At 45.7% G+C, this 19,057-nt stretch overlaps 1 protein-coding gene across 2 annotated transcripts in view; it reads left to right on the forward strand.

Annotated features, from left to right (window-relative positions):
- Positions 1-19,057, forward strand: part of LOC141726930 (ubiquitin-conjugating enzyme E2 R2) — a 113,136-nt gene that overhangs the window by 87,534 nt on the left and 6,545 nt on the right. For both annotated transcript variants that reach the window (XM_074532033.1, XM_074532034.1), the window contains one exon: positions 15,586-15,683. In XM_074532033.1, the coding sequence (XP_074388134.1) occupies positions 15,586-15,683 (98 nt within the window). The remainder of the gene's footprint in view (positions 1-15,585; positions 15,684-19,057) is intronic.

Below are 19,057 nucleotides of genomic sequence, written 5' to 3' on the forward strand. Positions count from 1 at the left end.
TTCATGACGTTCTAAGTCCTGACTGCTGGCCCCGTTATCCCAGCATCGAAGCAGCCAGGCAGAAATCTGTTCACCTGGCTAGTGGCTGTAATGTTTTTGCAAGTCTCAAAGTTCTGATGAGGTCAGGGACCAAGTAACTTTGGTTTCCTGTTTGAATTGTCTCACTCCTTTCTTCAATTTCCTTGTTGAAGGACTGGCTTCTTGATCAGATGCTTCCTTTCCTGATTCTTTCTCCTCCTCTTCCTCCCTTTCTAATTGATGGTATGGATGTGTTGTTCACTTTGTCCACTTTTTCATTACTGGGGAAATTATTGTAGTTGTTGTGTCCCTGTCTCAGCCACAGTATCCTCAAATGCAGTTTGGGCTCCTGCCTCAACTACAGTCCTCTAAGAGTACTGAAATGTGGCTCAATAGGCACAGGCTAGGCCCCAGTACAGGGTGAGAAGCTGCTGGTTTTCATTGGGGTAGGTAAGGCACCCTTCTATCAGGTGATGGGTCAGTTTATCAGGGTTGATGACCTGTTCAGGTGGAAAGTCCCAGGCAATGGGAGGTGATGACCACCCTGGGAACCTGCTCAAATCCTGCCACCCAGGGACCGGGTGCTTTGGGCACATTTCAATGTTGCATCACCCAAAATTTGTTTTCTCTTACACCAGGACAACACCAGATTCCACAAACCCCATAATGTGCCAAAAGTATTATTTAGTGGTATTAAACATATCACATAACAATGAACAAGGACCTCAGGAGCCTACATAATAAAACTATCCACATTAATCTAAGGGAGGGAGAGGGAAATCACAGAATCACACAGAATCAACTAGGTTGGAAAAGACCTTTGGGATTATTGAGTCCAACCTATGACCTAACACCACCTTGTCAAGTAGACCATGGCACTAAGTGCCACATCAAGTCTTTTCTTAAACACCTCCAGGGATGGTGACTACACTGATGCCTTGGAGTGGTTACCTGGAACAGGGACTAGACAAGATTAAGAGAATAAAAGTGGGTATTTATTAAAGGCCTTCAATAGGTACACCTTGGGCAGTCAAAGCCTCCAACAGGTTACACCCAAGATGAACAATGGTCATGAGTTTTTCAGACAGATATCATTTTGGTCCATTTACATATGAGGGGTTAATCCTCCAATTACAGCTTCAGGTAATGAAGTCATATACCCCCAGTTTGCTCCTCCCCTCAACTCACTTTTGTTTATACTTTTTGGGGCCTGAGACAGTAGGGTGTCCTTGAGTTTCAGGCCTAGAGAGGAATTGTTTTTGTCTGAATAAAATGGGAGAACAGTAGCTGACAGGCTATGGAGTTTTAGAGTTATACACTAAGGCAGTACAGGATCTGAAAAATATAAAAGCTAAATCCTAAGGCATCACTACCACCTCCCTGGGCAGCCCATTCCAATGCTGAATCACTCTTTCTGTGAAGAATCTTTTCCTAATATCTAGCCTAAACTTCCCCTGGTGCAGCTTAAGACTGTGTCCTCTTGTCCTGTCACTGGCTGCCTGGTAGCAGAGCCCAACCCCCACCTAGCTACAACCTCCTTTCAGGTAATTGTAGAGAGTGATAAGGTCTCCCCTGAGACTGCTTTTCTCCAGGCTAAACAACCCCAGCTCCCTCAGTCATTCCTCATAGGACTTGTGTGCTAGACCCTTCCACCAGCCTTGTTGCCCTTCTGTGGACATGCTCCAGCATCTCAACATCCTTCCTAAATTGAGGGTCCCAGAACTGGACACAGTATTCAAGGTGCAGCCTAACCAGTGCCAAGTACAGGGGAAGAATCACTTCCCTAGTCCTGCTGACCACACTATTCCTGATACCGGCCAAGATGCCATTGGCCTTCTTGGCCACGTGGGCACACTGCTGGCTCATGTTCAGCCTGCTGTCAATCAGTACCCCCATGTCCCCATCTGCCTTGCCACTGTCCAGCCACTCTGTCCCCAACCTGTAGTTCTGCATGGGGTTGGTGTGACCAAAGAGCAGGACCCAGCACTTGGTCTTGTTAAACCTCATCTTGTTGGATTCAGCCCATCTATCCAGCCTGTCCAGGTCCCTCTGCAGAGCTCTCCTACCTTCCAGCAGATTGACTGTCCCCCTGAAAATTGGTGTCATCTGCAAATTTGCTAATGGTAGACTGGATCCCCTCATCCAGATTATCAGTAAAGATACTAAACAGGACTGGGTCCAATACTGATCCCTGGGGAACACCACTAGTGACTGGCCGCCAATTGGATGCCACACCATTCCCCACCACTCTCTGGGCCTGGCCATTCAGCCAGTTCTTTACCCAGCAAAGAGTGCACCTGTCCAAGCCATGGGCTGCCAGCTTTTCCAGGAGTATGTTGTGGGAGACAGTGTCAAAAGCCTTGCTGAAGTCCAGGTAGACAACATGCACAGCCTTCCCCTCATCCACCAGGTGGTTCACTTGGTAATAAAAGGAGATCAGGTTGGTCAAATATGACCTGCCCCTCCCTGAAATAAACAGGGCAGGAGACTTTTTTCTCCTTTTAATGCCTTTATTATAAGTGATCAGCTCAAGATTGGGCAGCTTGACGGGTCTGCAGTCTCCCGTCATCTCTCCCAGGGTGACGAGGAGGAGGAGGATATGTGCAGCTTTGTCCACTAGGGGCAGAGCTGGGGGTCCAGTCCTCGTGGGAGCCTTTAGGGCGTGGTGACCCCTTCAGATGTTGTTGTTCGCTGCTTTGCTCTGTCCGCTCCCGGTTTCGGGACGACTCCTGTGCTCAGGGTGAGAGGGACTACGAAGGTGTTCAGCATCTCTGCAGGCTCAGCACTCCGTTCCTCACGTCCAGACATCACTCCAATCTCTCAACTCTTAGTTGGCTCATTGTTTGGGGGTCTTTTTTAGCAAGCTAGAAGCAGTAGCTTCTCTTGGCATGCTGGTCTTGGGGTTATTTTGCATGTCTCCCCCCCTCCTAAGTCTCTTCTCCTCACTGTTTGGGGAGGTCCCCACCCTTCACTGTCCCAGAGAAGAGCCATTAACTCGGCCCCAGTCAGGGCTTTTACTGATACAAAAACAACTATTAACAACAACGACCCGTAATTACCATAACACACAAGCAGCATCCCAGCAGCAACCGTGGTAACCTTTTTCTCACAAAAAAAATTGACAGATTTTTGTTTATAACACCCACCAAGCCACTCTATCATTCCTCCTTCCCAGCTGGACAGGGGAGAGAAAATAAGATGGAAAATGACTCATAGTTTAAGGCAGTTTACTAAAGCAAAAGATTGCGCACACACAAACAAAGGGGAACAAAAAAGGGATTTTATTCTCTACTTCCCATCAGTGAGTGATGTCCAGCCAATTCTCAGGAAGCAGGGCTTCAACACATGTAGCAGTTGCTCCAGAAGGCAAACATTGCAAATAACAAATGCCCCCCTTCTTCCTCCTTCCTTTAGCTTTTATATCTGAATTGATGCCATATTGTTGCAGTACAATCTGACTTGTACTGAACATAATCCATTTACAAATAAGAAACCCAGTCCAGTTCCATAAACCAGTCTCTAGGCTGACTGACAGAGGTCTCAACCAATAACAAGTCTCCTAAAATACAAGCATTTGACTGGTTCAGAGTGTGGGAGGCATGGGGATGAGACCAATGGCTGTTTAGGAACCGGGAGCTTTGAATTGCCTTTAAAAGCAAGCCCCGAAGAATAAAACATGCTGTTTGGCTGATGACCAAAGGAGGTCTGTTGTGTGTTAAGTCTCAGGCACACGAACACCAACGTGTTACGTGGTGACCCTGGTGTGATGACAAGCAGCCCAAACTTTTGGCCTGCAGGTAGAGCAGAGAGAGAAGAGAGAGACACGGCAGAGCCTGCTGAGCCTGTCCCTACAGCAAAAAGCTGGAAAGAAAGAGGCAGGGAGAGCCCAAAAGCGGCAGCAAAGGCTGCAAGTCACAGCCCAAGTGCTATGTGAAAAAAGAAACCGGAGAAGCTTAAAATAGAAGAAAATCCCCACTGGAGACATGGGAAACTTTATTTCTACACAGGACCACCCAGTACTAAAGGTATGGAAGCTTCTTCTTGAGGAATGGGACATAGACTATGATGAAAAAGCATTATTAGCATTAATGATGTGGGCTTGAAATAAACAGGGCCAGGAGACTTCTTCTCCTTTTTAATGCCTTTATTAAAAATGATCAGCTCAGGATTGGGCGGCTCGGCAGGGCTGCAGTCCCCGTCGCGTCTCCCAGGGCGACTCAGAGGAGGAGGATATGCGCAGCTCCGTCCACTAGGGGCAGAGCCGGGGATCCAGTCCTCGTGGGAGCTTTATAGGGCTTGATGTCCCCGTCAGATGTTGCTCCTGTGACCTTCCCAGGTGGCTAGTCCCGGCGTTGGGACCACTCCCTGCTCAGGGCGAGAGGGGCTCCGCATCTCTGCAGGCTCAGCACTTGGCTCCTCATGTCCAGACATCACTTTAGTCTCTCAATTCTTATTTGGCTCGTTGTTTTTGGGGTTTTCTCTGTGCATTTTGGAGTCGGGGTCCCACAAAGCATTCTGGTCTTTGGAGTCACTTTGCATAACCCCCCCCCCCCCTCCAGGTCTCTTCTCTTCACTGTTCTGGGAAAGGTACAACTTAGCCTCGGGCAAGGCTCTGCTGATACAAAGGGAGCGATAAGCCACAACGACCCGTGATTACCATGACAAAACACGCAGAACCTTGGCAGGGACAGTGGACTGGCTGCCTTTTTGTAACTTTTCTTCACAAAAAAAATATTAACCGAATTTTTATTCATAACAACCTTGGCATGAACCGGTCAATATATCATCAGGGCAGCCTTGAAGGGAGAGGAAAATGCAATACAAGTTATAAACCCATGGAGACTTATTGTGGGAAATCCAGGACTCCTGTACAACTGACCAATATGATCAAGCAGAAGCCGTTTATTGTTTACATTATACATGCTTTTATAGATTCTACACACTACTAAGTAGACCCTTCATGATTGATGCCTTTGTCTTGTTCTCTGCCTCCATTTCTCAGCATCTGTGATTGGTTACAGTCCAGGTGTTTCACAGTCCTCTGTTAACTAGTTCTTGAGATCCTGGTATGCGATCCTGGTATGCGGTTTCTCAGCTTCTTTGTTCTTATTTTAGCACAGTTAATGTCTCAGTAACCTTGATGAATTCCACAGTGCCCTGAGAAAATTCTGAAAAGAACAGTTACAAGTGCTATGGCTGGTGCACACTGAGGCCTAAGTTGTTCAGATACATTGCTACAGGGACTTATCTTGGATTTAATAAGACTGGTAAATACTGAAATATATGGTGAGGAAAGCACACCAGATGAGTTTTTTGGGGGAGTAGGTGCCTTTCCAAACCCATAGAGCACGTGGCTGGAAGAAATGGCCAGCCATGCTGTTCCTTGTGGCTTAGCTACCTTAAATTCCCCTCCCGCACCGGCACTGTTCCTGAGAGAGCCATCCCCCGCATTTCCCCTCCCTCAAAGGGGGACACCACCACGCAGTGAAACAGAAGGGGGCGGCAGGGTCCTAGCGACGCCGGGACGTCCAGTGTCGGCACCGCGCAAATGCTACTCCGTGTCTGCTCCTCAGGGTTCCTACAGTGACTCGAGCCCTGTCGCCATTTCACAACTGCCTGTGACCATGACTCAACCCCATGCTGTTCCCGAGACCGCCCCCCCCCTCCCCCGTAGCCAGGGCAGCCCACGCCCCTCATCGCCATGGAAACGCCCAGACCACCCCTGCCCAGTGCTGGTCGGCTCAGCCCCAGCCCCGCACCCCCCATCTCCATAAAAACACCGAGACTGTCTCCTGAAACCGGGTGGCTCTGTCCCAAGGGAACACCAGCAACTTCAGGGAGCTTAACCACGCCTCCGTCGGAGGACATACCTACACCCCTGATCCAGCCTACGTCAGAGGGCAGGGCACCGTCCCCAAGCCAACCTTCGGAGAACACAGCCACGCCGCCAGTGGGCATGGCCCGCCCCCAACTCTGCCTCCAATGACGGATCTGAGAAAAGCTGCAGACACCAAATCAAGAAGCAGAGCGTGGGAAAAGTCCCTGCAGGGAGCCTACCCAGCAAAAAGCAGTGGAAAGAAGCGTGTAGGGGTGTGGTGCCATGGGAGTAATAGCAATCAAGCCATCCTGAAAAGATGGTGCTGACCATATGGCACAGCCGTTTTACAGCAGCTAAGAGCGAGCCACTACCAAGTCCAGTGGGAAACCAGCACCTCCCTGCATATGGACAGTGAAAAAGCAAACAAAGACCAAATTCATACCCCTTAAACCTCAACGAAACTTCACAGCCACCCTGCCTTCTGATATTTCAACTATAGAAAAGTTCTCATATTCCACAAACTCTAATAAACTAATAACATGTGCTAAGGGTAAAAATATTGAAGGGTTGTCACACAAGGGTTACAAAATCACACAGTAGTTTACTAAATATGCCTTAGAACTCATAGTGCAATATTTATTATTGTTTTTTGCATTTGCTAAAACCAAAATTGATAAGCCTGTGATAGCTGATTCTGCTAAAGTTATTAAGAAAATATTACATTTCTGTCTCAGGTATGGGCTACTCTGTCTCAAAGAGGTCCTAGGATGTATGTCAACAAGTCTTGGTGTACTCCTAGTTTCTGCCTACATTGTTTCTAAATCAACCTGGAAGATTCAAAGAATATCCTCATCCTAACACTCTAGGTCCACTAAAGCATACATAGAACATTAATTTACTAACATCATAAACAAATTTAAGCTGCAAATTTTTTTAACTGAGAATTTGCCACATGTCATCATTTAAAAAACCTAAAAGTCACCTGTTAAATCAATAACAAATTTCTAACCTCTAACAAAAATAAGAAAGGTATATTACTTGCACTTTTACCGTAGTAACTAGAACATTTAAATACCTATATTTCTTTAATTATTCATAAGTTCTTCATGTTAAAAATTTCTTGCATTAGATATTAATACAAGCTTGTTTTTAAAATATAAAATACAGAAAATCTCCCCCAACCAAGTCATGGCCTGATCAAGCCATGAACCTGGCTGGTAAAAAAAATATATTAGTATACAAACTTTACAAAAACTAAACCCTTTTCCCCTTGAGATAAACGAGAAAGCCTTGTCCAGAAGGGGTTCTTTCAAGTCCTCATAGTGAAAAAGACACCTCTCAGCAACCCTCTAGATAATAGTACCTTATTAAAACTGTTCAAAGTCCATGTTCTGATCCTAATTTTAATCATTAATACAAAGAAAAAAAAGGGGGGGGGAAGGTTGGAGTGAATGTATACCCCTCTCTAAGTCTAAGGTAATGTCTTTCAATTAATCATATAACAGTACAATAATCCTATGATAAATACATTTCCATGGACTCTGGAACATGCTAGACACCTACTTGATGTATCCAGCCTGAACTACATCCTGCTTGGAACCACAGTATCAACCCAATGTCCTGTCAACAGATATCACAGAACTGTGAAACCAGAACAATTAATAACTACCTCAGAAATCTGAGACTACTGAAATAACAGTTCATATAGAGACTCTCATTTGCTTACAAATTGCTTTATCTGTTAAGTTTGCTTTTTTCTTACAGTTTGAGAGTTGAATATTTGAAAGTTTTTAATTTCAGTTTAGAGTTAAGATATAACTTACAATTTTGTTTACAAATTATTTTTCAAGTTTACAAACTTTTTCTGTTTACAAATTGTTTTTTCTACTAGTTAGACTTTTCTTTAATAGTAAAGTAGTTTGTTCTTTTTTGTCTTGGTTTGGAAAGACAGGTGTCTGCTAAGGAAGGCAGGAGCCTCCCTTGAAATGGAAAAATGTAAACGCCCTCCCTCCGAATCGTTATAAATTTTAAATTAAGGGGCTCTCAGGCAAAAATATGGGAGCAGGAATAACAGTTCTTTATTATAGAAGAAAATAAGAATATAAAATAAACAATCCAGTAAACTAAAACAACACTGACAGAGTCAGAAGACAACCTGACACCCTGTTGGTCAGGGTGTTGTTAGCAGTCCAATTGGAAATGTGGCTGCAGTCCTCCTGGAGTGTCAGGTGTGGTTCTGTTGGAGCAGTAATCCTGTAGAAAGATGTAGTCTTCCTCTGAAGATCCAGTGGAAGAGGCAGCTGTTCCTCTGGGAAATCCAGTGGAAAAGGCCATGCTGGTATTCCAGAATCTCCAGATTATATCTGGAAAAAATGCTTGGCTCCTCCCTCTAAGCTGAGCATCTCACAATGGGATGCTATAGTTCTTATCAGTCATGCAGTGACATTCAAAAGCCTATTATCAGCAGATGTCTCCCCAGAGGGAAGATTGGTTGTGGAAGAGATAAGGAAAACTGTCCACTTAACAGAAGACATCTGCCATACAGATGGCAAATAGAATACAATTTGTTTGGCAATCCAGGACATTTTTAAAGATAAATTATTTGTAACTGTCCTGGTTTAGGACAAATTAGGGGAAATCTCCAAGAGGGAGCCCCCCAGAACAAAACAAACCTCCAACCACCCCTCCCCCAACACCGGGTTCGGGAAGGAATTTCTCGGAGGAGCAAAGTGGAAAACAAAACCTATTTATTTACAAGTAACAAAAGAACACTCCCCAACACAAGAAAAGAAAAGGGACCAGACTGTGTTGTGGAGGGCGCCGAATCTTCCCTAGCAGGCTTCGGGTGTCCTGGAGCTCGCAGGTCAGAATCCGGAGCCGGTCCAGTATCTTCAGGGGAGGGTAAGAAAGAGAGAGAGAGAACAAAAGAAAAAGGAAAAAAAAAAAAAAACAGCGCAAAAGCAAAAAGCAAGCAAGCAAGCAAGCAAGCAACTAGCAAAGCCAAGCAGCAAAAGCCAAAAGCCAAAAGTGCCTGGTCACACCCCTCCCCCCCCCCCCCCCTCTTCCCCATCCCGCCACAGCCAGACTGCCGGGGGGGGGGGGGGGGTGGGGGAAAAGGCACAGCTGCCAGACATAACACACGATATTGGGATAAAGGCTGTCACCCCACGACACTCCACCCCTTATCCCATATCGTGAACATACAATAAAAAACATTCATTTCACTTACTCACACCTTTTGACACTTACGCATTCCTCTCATCTTACTTGCTCAAACCTTTGACACTTACAGTTTCCTTCTGTCTCACATTCAACAAACAATGACAGTCATATATGAGTCTCATCCCACAATCAGGTCTCCCTGAGGTACACACCGTGTTGTTCCATCTTTCTGCATTATCCACCATGTATTACCTGGTCCTTGAGCAAAGACAATCCCACGGATGGGTTTGTCTGTACTCGAGGCAGGGTTGATCCATACTGTCTTTCCCAACAAACCTCTGACATGGGCCACTGGGGCTTTATCCCCATCTACTATATTAAGGAGCTCAGACTGAGCAGGACCCGCTCGGTTGGTGGAACCTCGAGTGTTAACTAACCAGGTAGCCTTTGCCAAATGCTGCTCCCAGTTTTTTAAAGACCCCCCTCCCAATGCCTTTAAGGTGGTTTTTAACAATCCATTGTACCTTTCCACCTTCCCTGCAGCTGGTGCATGATAGGGGATATGGTATACCCACTCGATGCCATGTTCCCTAGCCCAAGTATTAATAAGATTGTTTTTAAAATGAGTTCCATTATCTGACTCAATTCTTTCGGGAGTACCGTGCCTCCAAAGGACCTGCTTCTCAAGGCCCAAGATAGTGTTACGGGCTGTAGCATGGGACACAGGGTAGGTTTCCAACCATCCTGTGGTGGCTTCTACCATGGTTAGTACATAGCGCTTGCCCTGGCGTGTCTGGGGCAGTGTGATGTAATCAATCTGCCAGGCCTCCCCGTATTTGTACTTAGACCACCGCCCCCCATACCAGAGGGGCTTCAGTCGCTTGGCCTGCTTAATGGCAGCGCACGTCTCACAGTCACGAATAACCTGAGAGATACTGTCCATGGTTAGATCCACCCCTCGGTCTCGTGCCCACTTATAGGTGGCATCTCTACCCTGGTGGCCTGAGGCATCGTGGGCCCATCGTGCTAAGAATAACTCTCCCTTATGCTCCCAGTCGAGATCTATCTTCAACTCCCCTATCTTTGCAGCCTGATGTACTTGCTGGTTGTTTTGCTGCTCTTCATTAGCTCTACTTCTGGGGACATGGGCATCTACATGGCGAACCTTCACAGGTAACTTCTCTAACCGAGTAGCGATATCCTTCCACTCTTCCGCAGCCCAAATTGGTTTTCCTCTGCGCTGCCAGTTGGCCTCTTTCCATCTCTTCAGCCATCCCCATAGAGCGTTGGCTGCCATCCAAGAATCGGTATACAAATAGAGCCTTGGCCACCTCTCTCTCTCTGCAATACCTAGGGCCAGTTGAATAGCTTTGATTTCAGCAAATTGACTGGATTCACCCTCTCCTTCAGTAGCCTCTGCAACCCGTCGAGTGGGACTCCACACAGCTGCTTTCCACCTCCGTTTCATCCCTATGACACGACAAGAACCATCAGTGAATAGGGCGTAACGTGTTTCTTCTACTGGCAACTGATTGTATGGCGGAGCTTCCTCAACCCGGGTCACTGGCTCTTGCTCCTCATCTGCGACACTAAAGCTTTCACCTTCGGGCCAATTTGTAATTATTTCTAGAATCCCAGGGCGATTTAACTTCCCAATCCGAGCGCGCTGCGTAATGAGGGCAATCCACTTACTCCAAGTAGCACTGGTGGCATGGTGGGTAGAGGGAACCTTTCCTCTGAACATCCATCCCAGCACCGGTAGTCGGGGTGCCAGAAGGAGTTGTGCCTCTGTACCAATCACCTCTGAGGCGGCTTGGACTCCTTCATAGGCGGCCAAGATTTCCTTTTCTGTTGGAGTATAGTTATCTTCAGACCCCCTGTAGCTCCGACTCCAAAATCCCAATGGTCGGCCTCGGGTCTCGCCAGGTAGCTTTTGCCAAAGGCTCCAGGACAGACCATGGCTCCCGGCTGCAGAGTAGAGCACATTCTTTACATCTGGTCCTGTCCTGACTGGACCAAGGGCTACAGCATGAGCGATCTCCTGCTTGATCTGGACAAAAGCTTGCTGCTGCTCAGGGCCCCAATGGAAGTCGTTCTTCTTGCGGGTAACCAGATAAAGGGGTCTCACAATCTGACTATACTCAGGGATGTGCATCCTCCAGAAACCTATAGCACCTAAGAAAGCCTGTGTCTCCTTCTTATCAGTTGGTGGGGACATAGCAGTGATTTTGTTAATAACATCCGCAGGAATCTGACGCCGTCCATCTTGCCACTTCACCCCCAAGAACTGAATTTCTCGGGCAGGTCCCTTGACTTTGCTCTTCTTAATGGCAAATCCGGCGTCCAGGAGAATATGAATTATCTTCTCTCCTTTCTCAAACACTTCTATTGCCGTGTTCCCCCAAACAATGATATCGTCAATATATTGTAAATGTTCTGGAGCCTCACCCTCTTCTAGTGCAGCCTGGATCAGTCCATGACAGATGGTAGGACTGTGTTTCCACCCCTGGGGCAATCGGTTCCAGGTGTACTGCACTCCCCTCCATGTAAAAGCAAACTGAGGCCTGCATTCTACTGCCAGAGGGATGGAGAAAAACGCGTTAGCTATATCAATGGTCGCGTACCACTTTGCTGCCTTGGACTCCAGCTCGTACTGCAGTTCCAGTATGTCCGGTACAGCCGCACTCAGTGGTGGAGTCACTTCATTCAAGGCACGATAGTCCACAGTCAATCTCCACTCTCCGTCAGATTTTCGCACGGGCCAGATAGGGCTGTTAAAGGGTGAGTGGGTTTTACTGACCACCCCTTGGCTCTCCAGCTCTCGAATCATCTTGTGGATGGGGATCACAGCATCTCGATTCGTCCGGTACTGCCTGCGGTGCACTGTTGAGGTGGCAACTGGCACTCGCTGCTCCTCTACCTTCAAAAGTCCTACTGCAGATGGGTCCTCTGATAGTCCAGGCAAGGTATTCAATTGTTTAATACCCTCTATCTCAACTGCAGCTATTCCAAAAGCCCACCTGAATCCCTTAGGATCTTTGTAATAGCCATTCCGGAGAAAGTCTATGCCCAAAATACACGGAGCCTCTGGACCAGTCACAATTGGATGTTCCTGCCACTCCTTCCCAGTCAAGCTCACCTCAGCTTCCAACAACGTCAACTGTTGTGATCCCCCCGTCACTCCAGCAATGGAAACAGGTTCTGTCCCCACGTGTTCCGATGGCATTAAGGTACATTGTGATCCAGTGTCAACCAATGCTTCATAGTCTTGTGGCTCTGATGTGCCAGGCCATCTGATCCACACCTTCCAAAAAACCCGGTTCTCCCGTGCCTCTTCCTGGCTGGAGGCAGGGCCCCTCTAAGCCAGATTGTCCTTCTTTCCTTGGGCATATGCCTTGGAAGTTCCTTCAAGGGGATCGGACATGTCATCGTCATCGTCATACTTAACATCTCGGCTACGAGCGACCGGAGCTGCTATCTTTTTGGTTATACTTTCTCTTCTCTTCAAATCACGCACCCGTTGTGCCAAAGCAGCGGTGGGTTTTCCATCCCATCTTCTCATGTCTTCTCCAGCCTCACGCAGGAAAAACCATAACTCAGCCCGTGGGATGTACCTTCTCTCCCCATCAAAGGAGCGCCGGCGTTGGACACCAGGGCTTCTAATTTGTACGGCTGAGATTTCAATAAGGTCCTCCTTAATCTCTTCCCGGAGTTTCTTATGATTCTCCTCTATTTTGTCTTCTAGTTTCTGCAGTCGGGTTTCCACTGCTGCAATTCTGGCATGAGTTGGGCCATGCACAGCATCTGCGTACGCTCGAAGCTTCTTTGCCATATCGAGCACAGTCTCATATGTATCATCTCGCTTCATTATTGCTAGGGCGGAAGCGTATTCAGGTGGCCCAAGTCGCACAAGTTTCCTCCACATTATCGGAGTGCATGGTACCAGGTCCGGATTCCTAGTTGTTGTGTCATCTGAGAAAACGAGCTCTGCGACCGCCATCTCTCTCAGGCGTTGGATCCCCTGTTCTATGGTCTTCCACCATGTCTGCTGCATATAGAGATCATCCGTACACAGGTACCGTTCTGCTACGCTTCTTAGGACCCGTTCCCAGAGGCTGTGAGGGTTAGCCCCCCTCATCACACCTTGATCGATGGCAGGATCATGTGACAGGGATCCCAAATGCCTCACTTCAGTACCATCCAAAATCGTAACCTCCCCTGCAGCATCCCAAAGGCGGACTAACCAACTAATAATAGATTCGTCAGGTTGTCGGCTGTAATCCTTTCTTAGGCCTCTGAGGTCCTTCAGAGAAAAGGAGTCAATATTGGCTCCAGATTCTGTGCCCCTTGATGTGGCCTCTGATTTTGGTGAGGGTCCTTCTTCTGCATCATCGTCATCATCCTCCACCTTCCGATCGGTCTTGCCTTTACACTTTCCACCTCTTGTATTAGCTGCAACAGCCATGGTTTGGGGCCTATTGTCTGATTCAGCTGCTAGCCTGGAGCCTGGGATGTTAGCTGCAGCCTGGGTCACTGGGATAGTAACTAACTTATCTCCCTGTTCCCTTTCTGCTATCTGCTGCTCCACAGTATCTAGCAGAGTACGGTAAACAAACGCCAAGGCCCAGCTCACTGCAGTAATCCTTTCTTCCTTAGTATTACCATGGCACTTCTCCCTCAAATACTTTGCCACCTCGACTGGATTCTGAATTTGATCAGATGGAAAGTCCCAGTCTATAGGATCAGAAAATTCCTTTAAAGTATGGCCCATATCTTCCCATTTCCCACTCCAGTCAAGATTTTTCCTGCTTTGTTTTACTCCTGAATCAGGAGTCTCTCTAACCCCTCTAGAAATCTCAGCTTTCATTTTATATACACTCCAGACAGTATAGACAAGGCTTAATAAATTAAATGCCAGAAAGATGGTTTCTTTCAAACTCAGGGGAAAGTCAGTATTTTCTAATAGAGATGTCAACAATTTGTAGGAGAAGAAGGAAGACAAAGGCTGAAAAGCCCCTTCCTCTTCTTCTCCCCAAACAAACTGAGTACACAGCCATGACAACAATCCATACATTCCTGAAATAAAGTCCAGCACTGTTATCCGACACATCATCACACATAAGGCCAGCACAATGATTATTCTGGTTAGTGCCCCCCGCTTACAAAAGCTACTTATTAGGGACAACATCAGAGCTATTTTGGGGTAAGGAAATAACCCTAGGGACCACAAAGGTATTAAAACTTCAAAAGCCCCTAGGGACCAGAAAAACCGGCAAGCTTCCACTCCAAATGACATTATGAATCACCAATATGCCCACAAAACAACCAAAACCAAAATATTATTGTTATAGGTTTTTTTTTCCACTGTTTTTGGCCTCCGGTTTCCCGGCCAATGCACCAAAAATTTATTGTCCTGGTTTAGGACAAATTAGGGGAAATCTCCAAGAGGGAGCCCCCCAGAACAAAACAAACCTCCAACCACCCCTCCCCCAACACCGGGTTCGGGAAGGAATTTCTCGGAGGAGCAAAGTGGAAAACAAAACCTATTTATTTACAAGTAACAAAAGAACACTCCCCAACACAAGAAAAGAAAAGGGACCAGACTGTGTTGTGGAGGGCGCCGAATCTTCTCTAGCAGGCTTCGGGTGTCCTGGAGCTCGCAGGTCAGAATCCGGAGCCGGTCCAGTATCTTCAGGGGAGGGTAAGAAAGAGAGAGAGAGAACAAAAGAAAAAGGAAAAAAAAAAAAAAAAACAGCGCAAAAGCAAAAAGCAAGCAAGCAAGCAAGCAAGCAACTAGCAAAGCCAAGCAGCAAAAGCCAAAAGCCAAAAGTGCCTGGTCACACCCCCCCCCCCCCCCCCCTCTTCCCCATCCCGCCACAGCCAGACTGCCGGGGGGGGGGGGGGTGGGGGAAAAGGCACAGCTGCCAGACATAACACACGATATTGGGATAAAGGCTGTCACCCCACGACAGTAACCTAAACTTTAAGCCTGTAACATGCTATCCTGAATTCTTGCCTACAGACTCTGAACCAAAATGCTTCAGCTTCACTAATATATAATTTATGAAAATTAAAACCATGCTGTTTTCTGTCACCCTGATTGCAAGGGACCCTTGCAAATAGATGTCAGAGAGCAAGTTACAATTTTAGTAAAGACAAAAGGGTGAGATGTTGCAGTACAATCTGACTTGTACTGAACATAATCCATTTACAAATAAGAAACCCAGTCCAGTTCCATAAACCAGTCTCTAGGCTGACTGACAGAGGTCTCAACCAATAACAAGTCTCCTAAAATACAAGCATTTGACTGGTTCAGAGTGTGGGAGGCATGGGGATGAGACCAATGGCTGTTTAGGAACCAGGAGCTTTGAATTGCCTTTAAAAGCAAGCCCCGAAGAATAAAACATGCTGTTTGGCTGATGACCAAAGGAGGTCTGTTGTGTGTTAAGTCTCAGACACATGAACACCAACGTGTCACCATATGGTATGGAATATCCCTTTGCTCCATTTGGGTTAACTGGCCTGGTTGTGTCATCAAATCTCTGCCTCAAATCAGGCTATTCTCAACTTTTGTTTCTATCTTGCAGAATGGGGATGTATGTATTTCAATTCTTCACCCACCTGTAGATGACCCGCAAAGTGGAGAGCTGCCCTCCGAGAGGTGGAACCCTACCCAAAATGTCAGGTAACTGTGAATCTGTGATGTACAACAGTGACCTCAAAGGCCTGTGATCTCTCTCCAAGACTATGGCCTGTGTTGGGAAAGTTCTGGAACAGAATTCAAGACTTTAGGAGCTTTAGGTCCTTAACTGGGTGCAAACCAGACTTAAGAAGTTGTCTAAAGTGCTGATGCTGAGGTGTGCTGATGATGGAGTAACAATGTAGAGAATTCTGTCCTGTTTGCAGGCTTTCATGCTCCCAAAGCAACTGATTTCAAATTTTCTGCCCTTCCCTGGTTATTGTTATCCTATAGTTGGGGTTTTCAAACTCTTCCAAGATACCACTAGTGGAAAATAATATTTTTGGGTATTTTGCACTGTAGGAGTAATTTTGTTCATAATCCTGCCTGCTGTTTGCCTTACAGTATTTGTGTGTCTCCTGTCCTGCAGTGTGATATCTTGAGTGGTTAGCCAGGTAGCTTTCTTCCTGACAAAAAGACACAAAGGATCACTAAGTATTAGAGGCATTTGGGGCTGACCTGTCCTTTTTTTTTCATTTTAAACACCAGCTGAATTTCATTCTTATTACAAGACACTGCCAATAAGGAACTGATAAAACTCATATCAAGTAGCAGTTTACCTGTGCAACTGGAGTAGTAAGTGATGTAGTGAAAAAACTCTAAGGTACTTCCTGTTCTAACATTTTAAACTGATTTATTATCCAAATAAGGTTAAAATAATTGCCTCTAGATTTTTATCATATGAGAATTATTCTTGCTCTCAGATTTATTAGGTGCTGGTTCCTCAACTTGAAATCTGTTATTTACTGGTAAATCCAGTAAGGACATCAGGACATGTGAGGGAATATAGTGATTTGAAAAATATTGTCTGACAGTTTAACTCAGCTTTCATCTAACTTGGCTTCACAAAATTCATTTGAAAGGATTCTCTATCAAAGCAAAGATCTAACAAAGGGGATTCAATGGATTCTTGACCCTTGAAATATGATTGTAACACACATTGCAAAGTACTGAACTAGAGCTAACATAGCAGGAGACTAGGAATTGTAGCAGTCAGCAAATTATAACAACTGATCTTCCCTCTAGAGCATGCTACTTGAAGGTTAAAAGGGCCCAAGAGAAATTGTGTATCTTAGCTGCATGAAGTCATGAAGGGTTGGTAATCTGATCCTTAGAGCTTGAGGTAAAGGTTATCCAATCCATCTGTAACAAATACACATTCTAGTTCAGATTTATAAAAAAGAAAAATAGGCTTAAATACTATCTTAATTTGTTATATTGCTAAGCTACATTCACCTGTCCCTCTTCTCAGATGGCTATTAAACTGTTTTTTTCAAACATCTGATATGGTTAAGACTCGGTGACAAGCTTCAACTTATAGTTAGAAAACGGCTTTGGGTATTAGTTGCTTATAATGCGCACACATTTTGAGTATTTCACAATATACAACCCTAAATATTGACATGAAACTTCTTATGGTACTAGTTCTCTGATTTCTGCTCTCCCTTACCATGGTGCAGTTTTTGGTGCTTACTCTTGGAACATGTTCATCTTAACAGTGATATTTGGAGAGAAAACATTCCTCAGCTGTATTAGCAAGCAGAAAAAAACCTTGTCCTTCACTGTTAGCCTAGTGCCTGTGTAACCTAGGGCTTCTCGTCAGCTGCTGAATTTTGTAAATCCGCTTACTACAGATGACTGTGGTTGAAGTGTCTGGAGTGAGGAATGTAATTCTTCAACTTTGAGAGCACTTGTGCATCTCTCCACCTAATGGTTTCAAGCATGCTCATTCATTTTTTCTAAACACAGTCAATATGGACTTTCCCATCACTTGGAGCTAGATGAGGCTGGCATAAGTAAATATAGCAAACTTCCATCAAGAAGTGAAGGAATGCAGTCGTGATCTGTATGGCAGAATGTATTGCTTTTCTTATGTCCCATAAAGCTGAGGAAGTGGTTGCAGGGCTATGGGGTTGAGGCTCTTTGATAAATTTTAGTTACCTTTCTCCATCTAGCCTGGCCTCACTCTATCTTTTAAGGTGCACACACAGGCCAGAATTCAGCACAATATTCAAGATGTTGGTATATCTGTATCTTGTGCTGATATGTGGTGCCTCATCTTACTATTGCTTTGTTTTCTGAGGATACCCATTTTTGCTGTTATCGTAGGGTCAGAGACAGACACACAACACAACACCGGTGGGTCATCAGCAAACTGTGTTTTATTGTTCAGAGCTTTCTTTTATAGGGACTTCAAAACTCCGGGGTCTAGACAGCCATTGATCTGATCTTTTATGCCCCTCAGATCCTGGACCAGTGATATGCCTGCAGCTTAGGATGGAATGTAATTGGTTGAGGTTCCTGTCTTTCAACCCAGAGACTGGTTTTATGGAACTGGCTGGGTAGCCAAATTATTGCCCAGTACAAGCCAGCTTGTACTGTGATATAATGTGGCAACATTTTGTTGGCTTTTTCTGGCTGCTTTAGTGCATTGAGCTGTTTGCAGAAACTGTTCAGATGTAACAAAACTTTCAGTACAGGCTAAGTCTGATACTTTTGTTCATACATGGTGAGAAAAAAATGCAGTTAACGGTTCTGATTCCTTGATCCACTACTGGCTTCTCTCTGCTGATAAAGGCATGTAGAGGAACTGTCCTGGTTCCAGCCAGGACAGAGTTAATTTTTTTTTTTTGCAGTAGCAATGAGGGGGTGGAGCCTGGACCTGTATGGGCAGGGCTAGGAGATTATTTTATACCACCTCACATCATTGCCAGTGTGGGGTTAGGGTACTTTTTGGTTTCTAAGAAGGATGGGATTTCCAGTGGAGAAAACTGTGGTGTGGCAGGAGGGGGAAACCTGCCCACCATTTCTTCATTGTTCCCCAGGATTCACGGTAAGCATTTTTGCCTGTGGATCACTCTCCCTTTTGTACACTTTTGTTATTTATATTGTTGCTGTTATTGTTGTTTTCTAATGTCATTGCTGTTTCCAGTAAATTGTTTTTATCTCAACCCGTGATCTTTTGTGCCTCCCATCGAAGGGGGGAGGCAGCCAACTGCAGGTCATGGTCTTTTTAGTGGGAGTACTAAATTGGGGAATACCATTCCTAAACCAGGACAGGCACTCACTCTGAAGACAACAGCACTGTAAACACAAACCAAAGAGATATGCCAGCTGATGAGCACACTGTTCCCCAGAATGGGGTGGGGAATATAAGAAAGCAAAGGTGGGCTTTAAATACCCACTCTTCTTGCAAACAACTCACATGAAACCACATGCTAGAACCTCACCTAAGGGAGAAACAGATCCATAACTATACTGGAGAGGGTCAGTCTGTACCCAGTCTGGTGCAGTTTGTATGTGATGCTAAGGATGTTTTC

Source organism: Zonotrichia albicollis, chromosome W, assembly GCF_047830755.1.
Source record: "Zonotrichia albicollis isolate bZonAlb1 chromosome W, bZonAlb1.hap1, whole genome shotgun sequence".
In the NCBI taxonomy this organism is placed as follows: domain Eukaryota; kingdom Metazoa; phylum Chordata; class Aves; order Passeriformes; family Passerellidae; genus Zonotrichia; species Zonotrichia albicollis.